We start from the raw sequence: 16800 nt of genomic DNA on the forward strand, positions 1-16800 counted from the left end.
CTCTGTATAATGGTAAGAGCAAATTAAATCGGCAATGTAGCTTGTTGTTGTTTTTGTTGCAATCCAGTGGTAAAAGTTCAGGTTGACCATGTCTTCTAGCTGTTGTGTTTCATCAGCCTCGTTCATGATGACTCACAAGATCCAAAGCTTGGAAGAAAATACTTTGAAAGTGCTTCGTGACGGAAATGCACAACACAGTCAATACAAGGAAAATGCTGAAAAATATGTTGTGGTGAATGCAATGAACAGATGAGTTTTTATTTTTATTTTTTCTTGGAGGGGCTTTTTTAATATCCCACTGCAGCAGGACAATATACTTGAACTGCTATAAATACAAAATACATGCAGTTGATCTGAGCAGCACAAATCAGTTCCATATTGCAAGATTTTTATTACACAAAAAACTTGATCCAATGTCCTTTTTTCTTTTCTTGGTATCTGTTGCCTCAGTCTCCTCTTCTCTTCAATGTGTGTCCACATTCTTGTCTCAGGATTTATTGTGTTTTTGCCAGATCATCACTTTTGTCAGGTCTTCAGACATGATGCTATCCAAACACACTGCATAGACATCCAAAAACGCCTCCCACCATCTCATCTTTTCACTCAATTCATAGAGACACAAATACAAAGTTTTTGGTGAATAGCATAAGGCTGACTTATCAAAAGTTTCAGCGTCTCAAGGGCAAGGCTGGAAGAATTGGCATCATCTGAGTATATGGCAACACTAGCTCATGAGCTCATGGTTCCCATGTCATTGGGTTTGGACCGGGCTGACAGTTTCTTCTTTGTGCTTCTCAGTAGAACTCCTGGGTTTTCATGGTGGCCAGGATGTGGCTTTATTGAGTGTCCATTCCCTTCAGATGGATGCCAGACAAACGTGTGTGTGTGTGTGTGTGTGTGCGTGTGTGTGTGTGTGTGTGTGTGTGTGTGTGTGTGTGTGTGTGTGTGTGTGTGTGTGTGTGTGTGTGTGTGTGTGTGTGTGTGTGTGTGTGTGTGTGTGTGTGTGTGTGTGTGTGTGTGTGTGTGTGTGTGTGTGTGTGTGTGCGTGCGTGCGTGCGTGCGTGCGTGCGTGCGTGCGCGATGCTGGCCTTAGTTAAACCCATGCTGGCTTCACTGATGAGAAGAAACATTCAAATGCTGATGAACCGGAAAGACGGACTTGACTCGACTCTCATTCTGTCGCTCAACTGAAATCTATTTCTTGGAGACCACACATTTCTAAATGAAAGCCTGCTTTACAAACGGGGGGTGTGGAGTTTGAAAGATGTTACCAGGCAGGGAGGGTTTAATAAAAAGAAGCCATTGGTTACATTATGGGAAATGTAAGATCCAGAGCTTATAGGGAGCCAATGAAAATGATGTCATTATTCTATCGCCATTATATTGTGCAATCACCATATATTCTTAATAAGTTAAAGCAAAAAAAAAGGTGTCTTTTACCACTTAAGATAGGAAAAAAAACATGCTTATATTGATATATTTTAATTTTAATATATTTTATATTTTGATTGTATTGTGTAAAATGTTAAATGATACCCAGCCTTAGTGACAAATCTCGTCATTATCGCTATATAATATACAGTATATTTTTTTTGTTTCTATCTAAGCGGGATGCATCATTATTTCATATAAGGATTTGCATGGAATATCTGAAATAGTTGCTTTAGATAATGTAAAAATCCAGACTTCAGAACAATTTGTATGTATGTAGGTCATGTACTTTTGGTGTAACTACATTATCATACTCCAGGGAGAAGGACAGATGTGTAGTCATGGCAGATGTCATCATTCTGGAGTGACTCCAGACACCAGAAAAACACACCACACACACACACACACACACACACACACACACACACACACACACACATACAGAGCATCTTTAGTTGTTTTTGTAGATGCTCTCATGCGTGATGATGAGCTGTCACTATAGTTTCCAGCTCCCACTGCCCCTGTTCATCTGACCATCGGGGCAGAAAGGCTACATGTGTAACACTTTCAGCGACCAGTTCTGTCCATCCTCCATTCACTTCCAAACTGTGACACCCTGTATGGCTACTGTGGCACATGTGCACTGTGTTGTACTCTCAGAGAAATACAGCTGCAATAGGCACTTAATGTTATTTTACACACTATTACCCAACCTTCCTTCCACGTCCCCACCCTAATTTCTCAGAAGCTGTGTTGTGATATCCTCCCTTCCTGTTCACATGGAAGAATTTAAATAATTAAATCTCTAAATGCACCCCACCTCTGCCTGCTCACTCTATCTTTTGAATCCGGATGTTTGATTGTAAGTGTCATGCCACACTATTTGCAGCTCAAACAATATCAGTGAAGATCATATCGTTGGGTAATACTGCCCATCTAGGGTGCATTGCATCAGTTGCCTGTGTTTTCTAGTTTTGAAAGTTGACTTCCCCTTGTAGCCGGCAGGTGTTGGCTCTAATGTATGAAGGAGGTCTCGGTGATGTGCTGAGTGGCGTGGGAAAGGAAACTGTGGTTTTCAGAGTTCTTGCCCCACCCTGTTGCAACTCCTAGACCCTCGGAAAATGTCTCCCTGTCAAAACTGCATTATGCAATAATTAATGAACTGCATGGAGCTGTGGGGAGATATTACCTGTCATAAATATGTCATAACAAAGCGATTTTATGGCTGGAGCATGAGTGGACTTTCATGAACTCTGAGTTACTGTTACCGTTGTTATGCACAGCACATGCAATTTGAAATACCTCACGAGTTATTTTAAAACAATACGTCCTCGATTTCAAACAGAGGTAGACTGAAGTAGCTTCTCATTTGTAGCCGACAAAGATCATTTTTGCTGTGTGAAATGAGTTGGTTGAAAACACTGTTTCCGTCTCACTTTTATTAATTTTTTTACAGCTGTCTTGTTTTAAAATGAGAATTTTGTAGAAGGGGTTGTAATATGAACTTGATGTTAAATACATTATATTGTGCATAAAGACTGTTCTGTGCAAAAAGTCAGCATCCATTCTTTGACAGTCAAATCATAAACGGCATTAACAGCATTGGTTTTGTATTGCAGTTAGATCTAGTTAGTCCAAGTATTACAAGTATGATAAAGAAAAATCTCATTTTCATTATAACATAATCTTGCTTTGTATCTTAGCTTACTTGTTCAGATGATTAAAAATAACGTGTTTGGCAAACATAAGTAACACCATCCCTGATATTTAACCATAGGTGGGGTTGCTACAGTGTAAACCTCCCCAAATCTAATTAAAAGCAGGACAGAGTGACTAACGTTAGCTAGCATCTAGGACCGGCTTCTATACTGTGGACGTGCTGTTCCTGCACATGGCTTTTATTAACGAAACCTTTAACAATCTAATGTAAGTTGTGCTCCTTGGCCCTGAAAGAGACCCTTTACAACTGTACTGTTGTGAGCCAGTTAGCCTGATATGCTAATGATTACAGTTTACTTAAGAGCAGCTCAAAGTGTAGTTAGATCTGTTCCTTACGCTTTTGCAGTTAAGTTTTTGGTTTTTGGAAAGGCTAGGATAACCAACGTCTATGCTTCAGCATTGGATTGATGGGTGGGGTTTAGTGAACAGTCAATTATACCTCCTTAAACAAATCCATCCTATCAATACCCGATCTACACATTAAAAAGCACTTTGCTGCTACAACAGTTGTTTTTATGAGATCATCCTCCAGGTTGTCTTGAGTACATCCGTGTTAATTTATTATTAAGCGTCGGAGACAAAAGGACAGCTATATAAGGCTGTGGTCTGCTGGTTCATTTGGTTGAGTGCTTCAGCTGCCTGTTATCTTTTCCCTTCAGGTGAAGCCTGCAGCAGCCGGCCACAACACGGGCACCGACATCTCTGTGGTGCCAGTCTGTACAGCTGGCAGGCAGCGGCTGTATTGCTGCCATTGTCTGATGCACTCTGTGCACTCTGGGACAGAGACAGAAAGGCAAAGAGTAAATTAGCGAGAGAGAAAAGGATCCAATTGTGGAACAGAGTAAGACAAAATACAATAGCGACAGGGAGAGACAGGGAGAGGGCACAGAAATAGAAATTGGTGACAGCACAAAAGGAGTCGTAGGCTTCACACTGGCAAGGAGGCGTCTGCTGGGATTATCTTCTAACATAATGTACCGCAGAGTCAGGACATACAACCATATAAAGATGAAAAGATACCAATATGCTTACAGTAGGTATATCTGCCAGTTGTTCCTGCTTTTTATTAACATAACTTTGGCTCATGGTTTTCTTTCATCTTACCACACTTCCTAATGCACACTAAACCAGGCAATATATTCAAACAATTGCAGGCTGCCGGTTTGTCCAGCTGGTGTTTGCATGAATAATTTTAGAGTGGATGCTGCTAAGAAACTGTGAAGTTTGAACTAGAGCGGTTTTAAATTCAGGACTTATTTGCAAGTTCATACATTCTGTTGCTCCTTTGATTGCTCAGACACATTTTCTGGTTAAAGACATTTATGTTTCATGCAGCAGTTCTTAGTTTTATTCATTATGGTCATTCATGGGTCTAAAATTTTGATAATTTAAGGTTTTACCAGCTTGTGTCTTTGGTGTGATTATGACCGACTGTCTTGTACTATGACTTACTGTAGGAATGTAAGATCCACTCTGTGATCTCCAGTTTGTGGTTGTTGCTTCTTCCAGTCAGAACAGTTTGCAGAGATGTAGAAACGATGTGTCTGCCTTTAAGTGTGCGTGTCTACATGCATGATTATGTGCAAGATGGGCTGCAGTACTGAACGTTATGGTCACCCTCCATCAGACACATGAAGCCACATGCGCGTCACACGCAAACACTAACTCACACACATGCACCTCAAATGAGTCAGAGAGTGCCATGACAAATTGGATTTACCACGCAATGCCCTCATTATTGTAACCAGGGTAACCAGGCGCACCTTCACAATCATCCCATTTTCTCATCCTTCTCAGAGGGAGAGAAAAAGAGGCAGAGGCCTGTGTGAAGGGAGCGATAGGAGAGGAGAGAAGATGTCCAAAGAGGTCTCTTTTTTTCTTACGTCTTCCACCCACAATCCTCTGTGACTCTTTCTCACATTAGCCTGTGGGAAATATTAAGGAGAGTTGAACTGCACCATCCTCCAACTAGGACATTATAGTTCTGTTCTCTCTTCTTTTCCATCACCTTAGACCCATGCCTGACATCAACAACTTTATCCAGTAGTTTTCCCATCTGTCTCCTCCTTAAAACTTCATCACACCTGTCTTTATCTGATATCTGTGGGCAGTCTGGAGTGACATGCTGTTACAACACGCTTTTACTCAAGTTCTCTGTACTCGGAAATCCAGTTTCCACAGGATTTATGAATTGGCTTTTTGTGTTGCAACAATATCCTGTTGTACGACGGGTGTGTTTTCCACTCTTCATTCACAATTGTAGTTTCATTGTTTCTACATGTTTCATTGTTTATTCATATTTTCATATTCTGCAGTTCTGTATTGAAATGTGCTTCATAAATAGATTTAATTTGTTAGTATTGTATCATGGCAAGATCATGAAAATAAAGTCTGTATTTGAAAAAAAAATTGTCAAATCAATCACTTAACTGATGAATAATAAATGTAATTTCCCAACATAAGACATCTAAATAATTAAGATTAAGTTTCATATAAACTGCTAAAAAATAAAATGTGATAAAATGAATGTTGAAGGCTTTATTTATCTATTTTCTGTTGGCCTAATGTATGCCAAATAAAAAACTGGAATTAGCCTATTAAATGGTATCACATTTTATTTGTAGTTTTTAAATAACCCCCATGTTGCTAAAACTCCCAAATGTCCAGAAAGAAAAGAAAATCCAGGACATGAACCCAGTGACCTCAACGGCAGCTACAGCCCTGGAGTGCAACAGAAAGCATAAATAACCTGCTGTGAACATTGATCATTTCCATGCATGAGTCAGTTTCGACACAAGCAAGTAAACTATGTGATCTGACAAACTTATATATATATTAACTTTTAGTGTTAAATCAGGGAGGGATTATTTAAAAACAGCATCTGAGTTGTGAAACTGTTCTTTTTGAAGTATTTTAAGCTAAGTTGCCATTTTCTCTATAATTCTACCAAAAGTAGTGTGTGTGCTTTGCTTTATGTTGTGGTTCTACGAGTCTTCCAGAAAAGTTGAGAGTAAAACACAGCCAATTATTTTCTCTATTTTTTAGTTTTTTATGGCTACTGTGGCATCTGTGCAAGAGGCTACATACTTGCAAATTAGCTAGCACCATAGAATTAGCCTGGATACTAATGAGTTGCAGCTTCCATGCTAATAACGGATATTTTAGTCCACAGTAACAGGCGGCACACTGATGCATCAGGGGCGGAGGAGCGAGTGTGTAGGAGGCTGAAGCTGCCTATTCAACCTCCTGGGATACTCATCATCTGGCTCGATTCAGATGCCAAAGAGCTCTTTTGTTTGACCCATTCAAACAACACCATTGTACCAAGCGAGTCTGATTGTGCTACTCTTTGCAATGCCGGAGTAACAACTGTGTGTGTGTTCTTGTCTGTTTGTCTCTGCAGTGTTTTGGTTGCATTGTTGAGAATTATTATACAGACGTGTGTGTGTGTGTGTGTGTGTGTGTGTGTGTGTGTGTGTGTGTGTGTGTGTGTGTGTGTGTGTGTGTGTGTGTGTGTGTGTGTGTGTGTGTGTGTGTGTGTGTGTGTGTGTGTGTGTGTGTTCGTGTGTGTGTTCGTGTGTGTGTGTGTGTGTGTTGTGTGTTTGCATCCCAGCAGCATGCGTTTGCATTTCCCGAAGCAGGGGGTTTTCTCTGCTGGTGACAACAATGTACCCAGTCATTGAAATGCTGCAGGACAAATTCAGCCCAAAAGTGACCCTGTTTTCTGGCACTGCTGCCTGTAAAGTAGCTCAGAGTCAGAAGCTTCTGCTGAGAGAGAAAAAGAAAAAAGTTGTTGAAATGTCTGTAAATGCTCGGATTTGGATATTTTCACAACTGCATGCAACTCTGAATGGTACTGCACATGAATCATGATACAGTCACCAGCCATCAACATGTGATGATTAAAGCAGTGAACAGATGGGAGTGGGACGGATCTGAATAAGACAGTGGGCTTTGTTTTGCTTGTGTCAGGGTTCTGTATGCCGGTGTGTTTTCTGTTTACTTGTCTGCATGACCAGTGATTCTCCATTACCCGCATCATGTTTCTAGCATCAGAGCACTAAATCAAAATAGTCCTGCTGTCTTGTGTGAACCACCATGTTGGAACATTTACATCTTAATTCAGTGTTTGCAAGTAGTTTGTGTGTTTCTTCTGCATCCTCGTGGTTCTAGATTGTTTTGTCATGCAATTTATTTCACCACTCTGTAATTTCCTGTTGCTGCTGGGAAAGTTGCTCCTTCATTTTGTAGATTGCCTCAATAGCTTCTGCACTCTTTAATAAATTGTCCCTTCACTGATCTTAAGATGCATCATACTTTTCTTGCCACTTCTTATTTGGATTAATCAAATCTGTGAATATTGTTTCTTGCGATACTGTCAGCATGTTATAAGGGGAACCAGAGGTTCTTGCACCACTTATAGGCTATAGGTGTTCAATACATGCAGAATGAACAAATCTTCACCTCAGAGTCTTTAAACTCAAATAACTATACCTGAATCCCTATTGTCACTGACTGAATCAGTAGCTATTAGCAGTGGAGCTTCTCACTTGTGACTGAAAGCATTGTTGTCAGCTCGGCAGTGACAGTTGGCATTACTTCCACATTAAAAACGTATTAAAAGACTGCAAAACTACAGAATAACATGCACATGGTTTCTCTTTAACACACCTAACCCAAGTCTATTTTGCACATCCTCTTCCTCCTCAATGATCTCAGGTAAATAAGAAATCCTCTCATCCTATACGTTTGTAAACATCACTGTTAATCCAACAAGTTTGCACAAAGCAACTTTCAGTCACAAGTTCTTCTTATGTATCCAGACCCCACATCCCACCTCCTGATGGATGTGATGTATCTGACATCACGTGCATGTGTCTGATGTATTGTCTGGACTAGCCTCAGTGAAAATGAGTTTGTCTCCAGGTTCGTTCCCTCAAGCTTTGGCCTTAAAGGCAGGCAGTGGCGGGGGAGAGGAAGTCTGAAGGAAAAGTGATAATGAATTGACTTAAGGCCTAGTTTCTATTTTGGTTGGGGATTGGTTGGTGAAAATGGGGTGTGAGTCAGAGAAACTGCACAGTGTAGACAGATGGAGGCACGGTGAGACAGAGGAAGAAATTCTGTGTCTGACTGCTTTTTTGTCTTTTTTCATCTTAGAATTAACTAAAAGTAAAAAAGAGCTCAGACTACATGCTACCACTAATTTGTGATGGAACATGAAATGTTTGAAAGGCACTGGTAAGGGGCCTTCTGGGGGTGGTGCAACACTGCTGAATGAAAACTATTTCACCCTGCTTACTGACTGGAAAGTTTGTCATTACACATGACAAGAATTTGGACTTCATTCACAAGTGGCACTCGGTTTGCTTTGTGTGAATCAGATGTACCAAACATGACTCAGTGACTGAGCTACAATGGAAGAAGCTGAAGACATTATATGTTCAAGAAACATGCAGCATTGTCATGACAGCATTTTTAGCCAAGATAGTGGAGTGGCTCGCGCGATGGCAATGTTAGTCGGCCCATCTCTTTGGTCCAGACAGAAATATGTCTTGCATGGATTGTCATGAAAATGCATTCCTCTAGTCAAAATAGGGATCTGTCCAATACATTGGTTTATGATATCAATGTAAAACTGATGATTTTTCCATCAGCCTCAATTGTACTTCGCATATTGGCAAATGTTAGCATGCTAACACACTCAACAAAGACGGTGGAAATATACTAACATTATACCTGCTTAAAATTAGTGCGTTAGCATTGTCATTGTGAATTAGCATTTAGCTTGAAGCACCACTTGTCTTGTTTCTAATCTCATGAAAAAACATAGCAAGTATTAATTTACATTTTGAGACTGTTGCATTGATGATTACTGTACAAATGTTACTTTTTATGAAGAATAAATAAGACAACCATTAAAAACCTTACAGGCCATTTGACAAGATTTATCACAAATATATAAAAAATTGCAGGTTCCTAAAAGGCTTAGCTTGTTGTTCTTGTCAACTTTTTTCCCGGTCAAGAAAGAACTTTCATTCACAACTATTAAAAAATCCAATTACTATACATCACTAAATCAAATACGATAATAACACTTTGCACATCGTATCAAGATGTTTGACTCAACAGAAGACTGACAGATACCTGTTAAAAAGCGACTCTATTGTGCAGCGGGTGGATTATTTGTCATTCCAGCAGCTGGATAGAGGAGTCTTTGATTCTGGAGAACAGCAGCACGTGGCGTCAAACAACCTGCAGAGTTGTTTTTGGTTCATATTTATGTTTTGAAAAACACAGATGCTTACTGTAGCTCTGTGACTCAAATGTCATTATCAATGCCAAAGTCCCAAATGTAAAATCTGTGATTATTAGAGAGGTATAGGCAAAGCCTCCCACATAGTCTGAATCTGTCTTCTTCAGAGCAGGTGTGTGTGTTTATCCGCTACATCCTGAGCGGCACCATGGAGACTTTCAGCGACAGCAGACGTTATCAGCTCTGCTGAGGCCCACTCAATGTGGGCCAAGTGAAAAAATAGAGAGAGCAATCAGTATGGTCCCATGATTCCTAGTGAGCTGTGAAGGAATGACATGTAGAGTTACATCTCACACGCCATGTCACGTACAAACGAACACACACTTTCACAACCTTTTTGTGTGTCCTTGCTGGCTCAAAATACAGAATCTAATTATTCCTGTTAATCACCAGCCTCTCAAACTGACTCATTGTAGAGCGCCATACTGTGCATATGGACACACGCATGCACACACCACTGACCCCCCCCCCCCCCCCCCCCCCCACACACACACACACACACACACACACACACACACACACACACACACACGCGCACACTCACTCATACAAGTGCTCTCCAAACAGCACACTCTCACTTCAGCTTTGCACAGGATATTATGAAATCAGCACTGTTGCTCAAACTTAGTGAAGGTCGCTAGGAGTCCTCTCTCTCACCCACACACACACACACACACACACACTTCACCTGGCATTTAAACACTCTCTCACACACACACACACACACACACATCCTCGTGCAGAGAACTGAATCTCCGCTCAGTCCCAGTCCTCGGCTGCTTGAGCGAGGAGCCTGCTGGTGATCGGACTGTCGCCTAAAGCGAAGGGGCCAAGCCGGCGTTGATTAAATTTTACAGCCCAGTCACTCCTTCTGAAGCTCCGATTAGTCAGCCGAGGGAGACGAGGGGGAGACGACAAGAAGAAGAAGAGGAATAGTGATGGCTATGGCCGACATTGCAGAGGATGACCTGGATGAGGTGATGCGCGATGAAGCGGAGGATGTCTTCTTCCAGGACGGTAAGGCTTGCCAAGGGTCAGTCATAAAGTCTGAAAGCAGGCGTGGGTTTACAGGTGGGCTGCAGGGCTGAAACGGCAGCTCGAGGATCGCAGTGAGGTCAGACTGGTTGGTTTGTGTCTTGTGGTTGTTATCAGGGTTAAGAAGGGGGCAAAAGTGATGGTTGAAGTGTGGCCCAGAGGGATCTCTTCAGCTGTGTAGGTGGGGTAGTTTTCTGCATGGTTGAGTAGGCTCTGATATGCACTGATGCTGAAAGGTTACCACCAAAAATGTATTTATTAAGTGGAAGAAAAGCTTCAGTACGCCAACCAGTAGTTACATAATTGTTAGTCAATTTAACCAATGTAACGAATCCTTGACTTACGAGAGCTTCATGCTGTCCATTTTTGAAGGAGCTCTGTGCAGAGTTTGTTTATTGATTTTTCAACTTTTACCCTTTTTAGAAAGCCGAGAGCAGCCATGCCCTCTGCAGTGTGGGTGTTCTTGTATAACAGGCAGATGTTTTTAAGCAAGCATTATGCACCACAGTGGGGGTTTTTTATGTCAGAACCAGCTGTAATCATAACCTACATTCAGTTTTATCCTGGGAGAGTGATGCGCAGTAGAGCTACTGCAGGACCTGGATGATGATCATTCAGAGGTAGATGAAAAAGGGTAAAATGCTGTCAGGTTGAATAATAATTGACGACTTTTCAATGTTTTTTTAAACAATTATATAAATAATCTCTGACCAGGATTGTGGCTAAAGCATTATGGATAATGATGCTTCATTTATCAGCACTCAGCACTTATGTCACTCTGTGTATCATCAAGTAAAAGGCTTTTTGTGTTTAAAACAGTACCTCACCAATTAGGCATCAACCGATCCCCCCACACTGAAACACGCACACCGGTTGCAAAATGTCTGATTAAACTAATTTTAAGCCAATTTCTCAACACACGAACATGCTCAGCGCAACTGAACTGAGGTGTTTGATTGCACACCAACTGCTTGCATTGGACACATTAACACTAGTATATTTATAGATTTGAAGACATATTTAAGCTCTATACAAGCTCGAAATCTGCTGCAGCTTCACTGATGACGAGTGGACAGTGAGCAGGAGGATATTCCCACTTATTGCATCATTTGGTGTGTAAAGTATGTTAATGCCTCCACTGACCCACTTCTACTGAGATACACCGATGGTAATGTGACGTTCCCTTTGAACAACAGCCAGGAGGTACTTATCCAGCTGACTCTCTGCAACCAACCATCCAATCACAGCGCACAGATTTATGTAGAGGCTGGCCGGCAGGCATCACTGTGTTTATTCAAAGACCCAGCTGAAGGTTGCAGAATATGGATCATTTATATTTTCTGTGTTAATTAGCTCTTTGGGTTAGTGATGGAAATCATGCTGTGCATTTTTTGTTGAATATTTAAGTTTCATTCTCATTGGTGCTGAATGCAAATTTGTTACCACTGGCCTATTTCCCTAAATCATTAGTTTTGTCATTAGCAGTGGGTTTGCAAATCTTTGAGGGTTTTTTTACCAACAAATAGAATTCAGCGTTGAATGAACTCCGCTTGAAGAATGGGATGTGTGATTTAGCAACAGTCTTGTTTGATGTTGTTCCCAACATGGAGGTCTGAACTGGGAAATACAGGCAGAAAATTAATAAATGTATGATTCTTTTGGGCTTTTCTCTAATTGTTGCATATTTCTGCAGCCGAAGTGTATAGCTGTTAAGGATCTACAGTATGCAACTTAGCCACAGCTCTGCTTGCTAATATGCTCACGATGACAATGCTAACATGTTGGTTTAGCAGGTATAATGTTAACCATGTTCATAGTTGTATTTTATTTAGTGTGTTAGCATGGTATAAAGTGCAACTGGGGATGAATGAAATGCCATTAGTTTTGCAGGTATTTAGTTTTTATACCTCCAAAGTATTGGACACATTACAATGTTGACCCGACAATGGCACTAGAAGAAAAGTTAAGGGATCATTAAAGCATTATAATTAATCCTGATTGGAACATGAATATCTGCCCAAAATGTCAAGACCACCAAAGGCATTTGCTAATTATTGCAAAATATTGTGTCCTATAGCTCAAATTTTAAATGTATTCATATAGGCTAACGCTATCCTCATTCATTTAAATTGGCGTGATGTTTTTGTATAACACTTCAATATCAATATGAGCATTTTAAACTGCAAATGCTGCTGGTCATTTGCAGTTATCTAAAGTTAGGAGCGTTTGCATGAATCTGACGTGGATAGGAATACGAGAATGAGGTCCAATGTGTTTTAGCTTCATCCCCACCTCCATCGGTGCTTCCTCCTTAGTCAAAGCAAAAATCTGTGCAGAAGCATTAAGGGACAGTGTACTCAGTCGAAACTGAGTACACTGTCAGTAAATAGTAGGTAGGCTGATTGGTGTCTGGATTAAAGGGGCTGTTCACCACAAATACGAAATTAAACAAAGATTTTTTGTTGAAAACGCAGCTAACATGCAACCCGAAATGTCTCATGCTGTGCGATGAAGTCTCAGCTCGCAGTAGGAATAGGAGTAATGTGGATGTACTCTACGAGTACAGAGAGAGAGAGAGAGAGAGAGAGAGAGAGAGAGAGAGAGAGAGAGAGAGAGAGAGAGAGAGAGAGAGAGAGAGAGAGAGAGAGAGAGAGAGAGAGAGAGAGAGAGACCCACAGCGCTGTAACTAACGTTAAGTCTGAAAAATAAAACGTATTAAACTTTCCACGAACTGTATCTGTTTGAGTTTATAGAGGAAGATTTGAGAGATCTTAAGTATCAAACACGTACTTACGATCATTAAAGACTACTTTATTACTCTGGTTGCTTAGTTACAAAATACGACAATCTACTTCCTGTTTACATTGGCGCATGTCCAGTGTACGTGAAGAGTCACGTGATATTCGTTTCCAGGCATGTGGTGCGGACGGAGATCATTTCGGAAACGATGGCTGAAACGCTGTGTGGACGGAGATTGTTTTCGTTTGAAAACTCTGTTTCCAAACAAAAACGGAGTAGTATGGATGTAGCCGCCTCTGATGATTGCCCCCGCAAAATCACCTCTGCACCAACTCCCACCTGACCTGAAAGACTCCATTCAGGTCTTACAGAAACTACAGGCAGAGCCATTAAGTGGTTTTACATACACGTTAACACAAACACAACTCTGCTTTCTTCCCTTCTCATCACACTTTAACACACACATGCACAGCACCCGATTCTCAGAAAGGAAAAAAAAAACTTGGCTACACGAAATGAAAAAGTAAAAGTGCACAGCAGCGTTATTGAGACCAAAATAAACACAATGGCCTCTTTAACTCCTTCTTCCTCCTTATGAGTTATTCAAAGGGCCTGATTTTGCTCTGCTCCTCTACTCATGTGGTTGGCAGCGGAGTGCCAAACAGTGCAAGCAAAGTACACAAGAGTAGTGTGTCCTGAAGGAAAGGAAAGCAGCAGCAGTATAGGGCTTTAATGGCAGTGATAATAAAGTTAAGTATGAGATCGATGGTTGGAATGGTGTTTGCTGTCTAAATAAACTTGTGTTTGACTAACTAGGTCAGGTCAGAAAGCATGAGAAAGCTGCCCACAGTCACAAGTGAGAAGCTCCTGGAAGTGAGAAACTCCTGGAAAGCACTATGAATTACATTTACGCTCAAGAACCACATTGGAAATAACTCTTCATGTCAAAAAAATGTCAGACTTGACTTTAAATGTGTAGTATGTAGCGACTTGGCATTTGTATGTGTGTTTAACTGAACTAAGTCCCTGTAATTGAATACAGTTGTGACTTAGGCTACATCCATACTACTCCGTTTTCGTTTGGAAACGGAGTTTTCAAACGAAAACGATCTCCATCCACACAGCGTTTCAGCCATTGTTTCCGAAATGATCTCCGTCCACACCACATGCCTGGAAACGAATATCACGTGACTCTTCACGTACACTGGGCATGCGCCGATGTAAACAGGAAGTAGATTGTCGTATTTTGTAACTAAGCAACCAGAGTAATAAAGTAGTCTTTAATGATCGTAAGTATGTGTTTGATACTTAAGATCTTCTCTAAAATCTTCCTCTATAAACTCAAACAGATACAGTTCGTGGAAAGTTTAATAAGTTTTATTTTTCAGACTTAATGTTAGTTACAGTGCTGCGGGTCTCTCTCTCTCTCTCTCTCTCTCTCTCTCTCTCTCTCTCTCTCTCTCTCTCTCTCTCTCTCCGCTCACTGATCTCTCTCTCTCTCTCTCACTCCGCTCACCGATCGCTACAATAACAGCTGTTTCCTCCGCAGACATGCAGACTTTAACTGGACAACAGCTGCTAGTAAAGACAACAAGGTCAGCAATGCCTGTAATCAGTTGTTAAATTAACCTGGTAGTCGATCGCGGGTGTCTACGTCATCGTTTCCAAACGTATGCGTTTACGTCCGTCCACACGAATATGCTACCCGGAGTTTTCAAAGTTATCCGGCTTCGGGATCGTTTCTAAACTCCTCCATTTACGGTGCTCCAAAACACCGGCGTAGTGTGGACGCTCAGTGTAACCATAGCAAAACATATCCGTTTCCAAACGAAAACGGAGTAATGTGGATGTAGCGTTAGTGAAGAGTTTATCCGCTGTGATGCGGGAATGTTTAGTATTGTTCTTGGTTCTTGTGCAATAGGATGCATCTCCACTCCTTCACTGACTACCAATTACGTGGCAAAACCACTAATTGCAGGGCTTAACAGCTATTGTTTGTTTGTTTTTTTAAGTCTGGTTTTTGAAACCTTTTCTGGCACAATGACATGTCAATCACTCAGACTTAATGAGAGTTTTCCATTCAGCCAATGTCCCGCCACAGATTTTGAGAAAAACTAACTACCATGATAGTTTAGATAATCAATTAAATAAATCCTAAGGAGAGGAGTGTGCATGTAACCTGAGAGGGGTTAAAGCTTTGATGTAGTGTTTTCACCCGAACTCTTTAAGCCTTTGCTCAGACTTTGCCAATGGGCTTCTCTTTAATGTTCTCATCTAAACAACACCTGAGATTTAAAGAGGGAACAAATAAAGCAGTAAAGGCATGACACAACATGCAGGTCTGTTTTAAAGGAGGAATGTCAAAAACACCAAATTTCTAATTAAATGAAATTGATTGTGTATTAAAGCCAGAGGTTTGTACATTACAGGCACATAATCACATCTGTATTACATTTTAAGGAGGTATGAGTATATTAAAACTGTATTCCAATTTCAAATATGCTCTTTGAGGAGATCTCATTACGTTATCATGCTGATGACATGAAATCAATCTCACTTCTACAGTGCAGGCTTTCTACTCTTGCCCAGAGGGTGAAACAGAGGACACCCCCCCACCACACACACTCACACAAGACATTAGCATGATATACAGAGCCCATGGAGACGGCTGCAAGACTAGAAGCCAGGTCAGATTTCACAAATCCATTTCTCCCTGTGTCTTGTCTGTACTTGCCTTGTGAGGCAAACCACACAAAACTATATCCTCCTCTGAGCCCACATGGTGCCCACCGAGGCTCAGGATCACAGTGAGCCGAGAGGAGGGAGGAGATTTATCTGAGAACCATCTGATCTGACAGTTTAGTATTTATATAGAGATACAAAGAAAGCAATGCACAAGCTGTTACTATAGTTATTAGAGGCATCCAACCTGTATTTCTCACTGTTTTTGGTTGCATCATGAACATATTTGATAATGCTGTTTAATAATGTAAACTGGGAAGATTTTTAAATCATATTTCACCAAAAATACACAACAAACTTCAAATAATATGACATCCATATTGGACAAAATTACCAAATCATGCAGGTTTAGGTTAGATCATCTGAATTTCTACATTCTTTTAACTTTAAAACACACACACATATATTTATATTTTTTGGCAGTTAGTCAAATCACTAGTTTGAAACTAGCTGGTAGTTGCTAAGAACTTATAAGAAAATTGTTTAGTGTTGGATTTACACATAGCTGGTGCAACTCCAGACTAGAATCAATACCAAAAAAAGTAGTAAAGCAGTGGCAACCTTATAGCAACAATATCAATGAGCATATTAACATCCAGTATGTCGCTTTACTATACTGTGAGGCTTGTCTTGTCAAGGTGTACCAACTTTGAAACACATTAAAACAGAAACTAACTGTCTACTAACTAACTAACAACATTCTGGGGAGGTAGAGTTATATTATGTCATTACAATATAGAGCTATTTCCTAGTAATGAAAAATGATTTGGTAAAGTGATAGAGTGACTTGACTTTAGAGAGTTTAATTTTGTTTTCTGTTT

At 40.6% G+C, this 16800-nt stretch overlaps 1 protein-coding gene across 4 annotated transcripts in view; it reads left to right on the plus strand.

The window, feature by feature from the left end:
* Window positions 1–4102: 4102 nt before the first annotated feature.
* ripor2 (RHO family interacting cell polarization regulator 2) overlaps window positions 4103–16800 on the plus strand; it is a 64049-nt gene continuing 51351 nt past the window's right edge. For 2 of the 4 annotated variants that reach the window (XM_068728516.1, XM_068728517.1), the window contains exon 1: window positions 10113–10480. In XM_068728516.1, the coding sequence (XP_068584617.1) occupies window positions 10402–10480 (79 nt within the window). In that variant the 5' untranslated portion in view covers window positions 10113–10401. Of the gene's footprint in view, window positions 4188–10112; window positions 10481–16800 lie in introns of those variants that run through there. The other 2 variants (XM_068728519.1, XM_068728520.1) reach the window with 2 other exon arrangements.

Source organism: Cebidichthys violaceus, unplaced genomic scaffold, assembly GCF_023349555.1.
Source record: "Cebidichthys violaceus isolate CVI_PGR_0920_01 unplaced genomic scaffold, fCebVio1.0.p SCAF_42, whole genome shotgun sequence".
Classification (NCBI taxonomy): domain Eukaryota; kingdom Metazoa; phylum Chordata; class Actinopteri; order Perciformes; family Stichaeidae; genus Cebidichthys; species Cebidichthys violaceus.